This window comes from Candoia aspera, chromosome 1 (genome assembly GCF_035149785.1).
Source record: "Candoia aspera isolate rCanAsp1 chromosome 1, rCanAsp1.hap2, whole genome shotgun sequence".
NCBI classification, from domain to species: domain Eukaryota; kingdom Metazoa; phylum Chordata; class Lepidosauria; order Squamata; family Boidae; genus Candoia; species Candoia aspera.
In genome coordinates, this window is record NC_086153.1 from 295,495,446 (window position 1) to 295,502,372 (window position 6,927).

At 36.5% G+C, this 6,927-nt stretch overlaps 1 protein-coding gene across 2 annotated transcripts in view; it reads left to right on the plus strand.

The window, feature by feature from the left end:
• Positions 1-6,927, plus strand: part of FCF1 (FCF1 rRNA-processing protein) — a 103,153-nt gene that overhangs the window by 86,648 nt on the left and 9,578 nt on the right. For both annotated transcript variants that reach the window (XM_063290107.1, XM_063290106.1), the window contains exons 3-5: positions 64-135; positions 3,564-3,712; positions 5,689-5,761. In XM_063290107.1, the coding sequence (XP_063146177.1) occupies positions 64-135; positions 3,564-3,712; positions 5,689-5,761 (294 nt within the window). The remainder of the gene's footprint in view (positions 1-63; positions 136-3,563; positions 3,713-5,688; positions 5,762-6,927) is intronic.

Genomic DNA, 6,927 nt, shown 5'->3' on the forward strand with positions numbered 1-6,927 from the left:
TGTCTCTGAGTAATTCAGTCCATTTTCTGATAGTATATATTTGTAAATCTTTTGATATTTTAGTAAAGAGACAGACAGAGCAAAACCTAAAGAAAAGAAGAAAGAAGATCCCAGTGCAATCAAGGAAACAGAAGTGTGAGTACCAATGATTCCTACCCTTATGGAATAGTCAAAGAAGTTTTGTGAGATATACTAAGATCTAAGTTCAAATATTTTTCTGTGCAATTTTGGCGGTAATCTTTGGAACTGACTAATGTGTTTTAAAGAGTTCACGATATGCTGCTAAGCTCCAGTGCAATAGTCATTCTTTCACAGAAAGAACTACACTACGAGATTAGTTAGTCCAATTCCCACTCCAATGCATGAACCATTCATACAACTCTCTATAGATCAATTTATATGATAGTTTGGTTCACACAGTGTATTAAGGTATAAACTATACCTAAGAAACCACCATACATATGCTGTCCAAAGCAAACACATGGCTCAGTGCAATGTATTAACTCTTCCAAGTATTAGAAATAGAGAATTGATATTCTGAAATGAAGGTGCTTTAAAATAGTAAGGTTGGGATGGTTGGGGCAGGCAACCAAGTTGTATTTTGTAAGGAGAGGAAAAAAGTATTCTTTCATCTTTGAAACTGTGAACTCTGAAAATGCATTGTTCTTGGCTTCTGGGTGAGGTCTAATGTTGAGCTAGGCATCCCTGAAGGACTCTGTAGGACAATTGCTGGAGATGTACAGGTAGTCTTCACTTAACCATTCATTCAGCAACCATTTGAAATTACGACGGCGCTGAAAGAATGGCTTTACGACCTGTTCCCCAAATTACGACTGTTACAGCACCCCCACAATCACTTGGTCAAAATTCGGGTGCTCAGCAGCCCACCTGCATTTACAACTGCGGGGATGCTTCAGCTCCCCCCCCCACCTATTTCCCCTCCCCCCCCCCACCGCCATCTCTGCCCTTTTGGAAGCCCTGCAACTGCCTTGGGGGCAGGAAGCCTATTCGCACAGCACGAGGCATCCTGTCCCACCTGTGCGGGAGTGAGGCTGCCAGTAGCAAGCTCCACCCTCCCCAGCCTGCATTCCTTCACTCAGCTGCATCCTCTCCCAGTTCCTCGCACCTACCTTTGCCTTTTTCACTCAGCCACTATGGGCGAAGCAAAAACACCTGGCTGCCTTGGCGGAGTCCTTTTCAGACCCAGCTTCTCGATCATTTCTTCCATGTGGCTCCCTTCAGAATGCTATCTTCTCAGCTTATGCTATTGTGGAAGAAATTAGAATGTTTTACCTAGAATTATGTTTCTGTTTCAGACAATACCTGTTTTGACAACTGATGTACCATTTAAACAATGGCAAAAAATTATATCTACGTTTGTATGGCAAGGGAAAAAGCCATGAATTAAATATAAGGTGTTACAATATGTAAAGGAGAGAGGAGGATTGGGTCTACCTGATCTGAAAGTGTACTTTGCAGCTTGTTTGGTTTGGATGAAAGAGTGGGTGTTGCTGAGAAATAAAAGACTTTTGGAGTTAGAAGAACATGACCGGTGATTTGGGTGGCATGGATACTTGTGGTATGATAAAGTAAAGGTTAATGTGAATTTTAAAAACCATTATGTTAGATGTTCCATATTAAGAATATGGAATACAGGTAGTCCTTGCTGAATGACCATTTGTTTAACAACCATCCAGAGTTACAGTGGTGCTGAAAAAAAGACTCACCAACCATTCCTTGCACTTACAACCATCGCAGTATCCCTGCAGTCATGTGATTGTGATTCAGGCAACCATTGAGCATTTATGACAGTTGCAGCATCCTGCGGTCACGTGATTGCCATTTTTTACCTCCCCAGCCGGCTTCCAATAAGCAAAATCAATAGAGAACTGTGTGATTCACTTAATGACCACATGGTTCGCTTAATGGCCATGTGATTCGCTTGATGACCAGTGCAAAAATGGTCATAAAATTGGGTCCAGATTCGCTCAATGACTGCATTGCTTAGCAACCTAAGGTCATTAAGTGAGGACCACCTGTAGATACAAATCTAGGTTACGTCCAAAAACACCTTTGTGGCTCTTAGCCCAAGAAACATTTTATAGACAAGAAATAATAGGCATGAGATACTAAAATTTTACCAGGGGAAATATAAAATAAAATCAAGAGAACAACTGATGGCAGAGGGACATAGTTGTCAATGGTTTTCTTACTTACAATTATCAGAAAGATTTAAGGTAGATAAAAGAATTCATGGTATTGAACAATGTAAGACAGAATTTGAAATGGAACGGTGTACAAATGATGAACATGTAATTGCTAACATGCATAAACTTTTATTGAAACTTGAAACAGAAGAAGAACAAGTCAAAGAATGTATGATAAAGTGGGCTAAAAACTTTGGTTATAATATACAGATGGAACAATGGGAAACGTGGTTGAAATGATTGAAATTTACATTATGTTATAATCTTTAAGAGAACTTTTATAAAATGATGTATTGTTGGGATATGACGCTGGAAAAATGTAGAATGTATAAAGGCACTTCAAATTTATGTTGGAAATGTGAACAAGAAGGGACATTTTATCATGCTTGGTGGACATGTAAAAAAGCTAGAAAACTTTGGGCTCAAATACATACAGTGATTCAGGGGATGTGAAAGATTAATATTCAATTTAAACGAGAACATTTCCTCCTGCGATTGATGGATGAACAGTTAGAAAAGAGCCATGGAACACTGTTTTTATATATGATACCTGCAGTGAGATTATTGTATGCACAAAGATGGAAAGATTTGGCAATACCTACAGTGGAGGAATGGTTGGTGAAGATGGCAGAACTTTCTAAAATGGCTGAATTGACTTGTTTGATTAGAGAAAAGACAGTATCTACATTTATCGGTGACTGGAAACCCCTTATGGACTTTTTGTGTAAAAAAGAAAAAAAATGAACTTGTGATTTATAGGTTTGATGATTAGACAGGATAGATTATAGAAATAAGAGAGTCATGATGTAATCTTAGAGAGGTTAAAATATAATTGTTCTTATAACTGTTGTGAAGAAGCTTGGAAACAACTTTGTACCTTTTTTATCTTTTTTCTTTTTTTCTACCTTCTAATTTTTCTTTTTTGCACTTTTAGCTTTTTCTTTTTTTTCTCCCTTTATCTTCTTTCTCATTGTACTTTAGTTTGTATTAGTTCTTGCTACTGTTGTTAAAACTCTCAATAAAAATATGTATTAAAAAAAGAAACTGTGAAGGTCTGGGTGACGAGGTGAGTTTTCAGTAATGCCTCAAGGATGTTAGAGTAGGTATCTCTCAAGTTTTAGAGATCCATACAGTATATCTGGAAGGGACCGGTTAAAGATTACTATAGGTCTGGGGCAAACAATCCTGTCTGTATCAGATGCTTTGGAATACAACTCCTAAAGTTCCTTGCCATTGGCTGTGGCTGATGGATTTTGGAAGCCAAAACATGTAAATTGTGTCAGCTGATTTACCCTAATATAATAGGGTATTTGTTTCAGATAACAAAGTAATAAATCCAGTATTTCTCTTTTTCAGCCCAAAATATCCTTCATGTTTGTTCTTCCAATATAACACACAACTAGGACCTCCATACTACATCTTAGTGGATACCAACTTTATTAATTTTTCCATTAAAGCCAAATTGGATCTTGTGCAGTCAATGATGGATTGCCTCTATGCCAAATGTAAGTGTCTAGATCTGTATCATTTTTCAGAACTAGCATCATTGTTAAGATTCACAGGGGTGCCAAATCATTGTTTTAATGCTTTTTACTAGGTGCTTTATTATTAAATTTTCAAGTGCTTCCATGTTTCCTAAAACAATTAGACTTGAGTATTATAAAATATCCTGATAAATTAAAGTCTTTTTTTAAAAAAAAAGGAAGAGCAGTCACCTAGGAAGCTGTTACTGGATTACCAGCTGGTGCGTATTCTTTATTTTTAATAAATAGAACTATTTTGTTGTTCATTCGCTTCTGATGCTTCATGACCAGATGGATATTATTTTCCCAGGACTGTATGTGTGTAACTGCTTCTTTCAGTTCTTGTAAGCTCAAGCTTCTGTCATCACTGTCTAGCAACCTTATATGTGCCTACCCCTTTTCCAATTGCTTTGATTTCTCCAAATGCAGGATCTTCTCTGGTGATTCTTGCCCTTGAATTGTATGTCCAAAATATTTAAGCTTTAGATTCTTTATTAGTGCTATCAGTGAACAGTCTGGTTTTAGATCATATGTTTAATTGTTTGTTCCTCTTGTAGTCCATCTTCTCAACAATTTTCTTCAGGCCCAAAAAGCATTTTCTTCATTTAGCCTTTCTGATGACCAGCTTTCATAGCCATATATTACAACTGGGAAAACCATATTGTCAAATGTAATTATTTTGTCTAGATCTGTCATGATAGCAGCCATTGTTTTATTTTATGGCTGCAGTCACCATCTCTGGAATTTTCTGAGCCTAGGGAGATAAAATTCTGTTACTATTTCAACTTCTTCAATTCCTTTTTCTAAATACTTCTCTACCTACTTGCATTGGGTTGGCATGGCCTCTTGACATCATCTTATTTTTTTTAATAATGAGCAGCAGACCAGCTTCTTACATGCACCTTCAGCAAGAGATTCTTCAAATCTTCCTTGCTTCCAGCCATCAGAGTGGTATCATTACAATATCTGAAGTTGTTGATATTTCTCCTAGCAATTTCTATTTTTTCTAATTCTTTATGCTTGTGATACATTCTGCATGTGAGCTATATAAAGAAGGTGACTATATGGACTGTTGGTGCATTCATTTCCTAATTTTATAAAATTTAGTCACTTAATATTCCATTCTAACTACTGCTGCTTGGTCATCATACAAATTCTTAAATAGACAGATGAGGGGGCCAGCCCAGCCATGTTTTTAAGGGCAACTGTACACTCAAAAGCCTTTGTATACTCATTTATACAAAAATAAATGTTTTTTGGAACTCACTTGCCATTTTGATTTACTGGAATATAAATACATCTTGTCCAGTCCTGTGGCCGTTGCTGTGTTTTCTATACTAAACCACGTGTAGCACTTTTTACAAGATTTTTGTAACCACAGTAGGGAGTTCCAACATAAGGAATTTATATTAGAAGTTTTCAACTTTCAGATAAAACTTAAATTAAAACATTTGGACTGGGGAAATGCTTGGACTTTTAGCATTAAGAATGACTATTTTAAAAGTTTCTTTTAAAAGTTAAAAATGAATGGCTAGAATGTAGTCTTAAGGCTTTTTTATGCCTTTTTGTATCATATTATACTATTTGGATGTTTATATATCATTTAAGTATCACTGATGTTTTCCTATCTAATAACTTATATTGAACTATATAATTGTGTACAATAGGAAATAATATCACCAAATTAATTCAACAATTCAACAGTTACTTAAAAATAATAAAATGTTTACATTTTTAATCTATTTCTACAATGCTTATAAATTCCCTGTTTATCTATGTACTTTATTTATTTGTTTTTAAATTTGGGGGGGCTGTGTGTATATCTTTTTTTCTTTTCCTTTTCTTTAAAATACTTAATAAAATATTATAGAAACAATAAAATACATGTAGGACTTTAACTGCATTATATGTAAAATTTAGCTGCAATGCTAGATAGTTATACATGTGTGTTTCTGCAGGCATTCCCTGTATCACAGACTGTGTAATGGCTGAAATTGAGAAATTGGGACAGAAGTATCGTGTAGCTTTAAGGTAATAGTGTAATAATTTAATTCTGTTCTTCAGTCTGATTTGTCTAAAGTAAAAATGTGAAGAATAGGCATTCATAATTTGTTCAGGATATAAATCCTATACTCTGTTATGTTCTGATATTTTTCCATCACTTCCTTCTCCCATGGGTTCCAAGATCACAAGTTCTTAAAGAGAGTAAGCCAAAGCAGTAGAGCTTCCTAAATTCTTGTTGCTGAGAAGTTCAGTTCTGCTTTCAATTACATTTGAAAGAATGTTCATGCCAATGGAAGAATTTCTTGTCTTGCAAACTCAAAAGTTTTTTTCTGGTGCAAAGAGAAGAAGAAGAGCATTCAAAGCATACAAAATAAAATAAAAAGGTTCCATCTTACCTATACAACTGAGATCTTTTATAGATTTCTGGATTGCATTCACAGATCATTCATAAAAGCAGCATTGCATTAGATAACAATTAACCATTTCTATTCAGAGGAAATAGGGCTGTGCCTTCCTTGAAAACAAGTGGCAGAGAGGTGTTGTGCTTATATGAATTCCAGAGCACTTCTTCCTAATTGTTTTCAAAGCATGACTGCTCTTGTAGAAAGTTACCTTGAATGTCTCCTATTCTGAGAAAACAAGGAGCAATAAATGGCCATCTTCAAATTACAACTGGGAAGGTTTTTCTACAGTCAGATGGAACAGGGAGGGATAGCCATGAGGAAGAACTCTTTGTCCAGCTTTTCACACCATTCTGTTTAATCATGGTTTATTTAACCATTAGTCATGGTTCAAACAGCAATGTTTATTTGCTGCCTAGTGTTGCTTCAGCAATTCAGGAGGGTAATAAATAGATCTGAATTTAAAACACTAAACCAGAAATTGGCATTTTCCCCCATAGGGGTTGCACTGCAATTATTTTGTTCAGTCTTCAAGGGCCCCAGGAGATAGGGCAGTGATACCACAAAGTTTTCAGCCTTTTTCTTAGTTTGGTAGGGTTGGGTTAGGAGCCTCGTGTGGCGCAGAGTGGTAGGCAGCAGTATTGCAACCAAAAACGCGATCCGAGTTCAATCCCAGCGGAAGCTGGAGTCTCGGGTAGCCGGCTCAGGTCGACTCAGCCTCCCATCCTTCTGAGGTCAGTAAAATGAGTACCCAGCTTGCTGGGGAAGGTGATGACTGGGGAAGGCAATGGC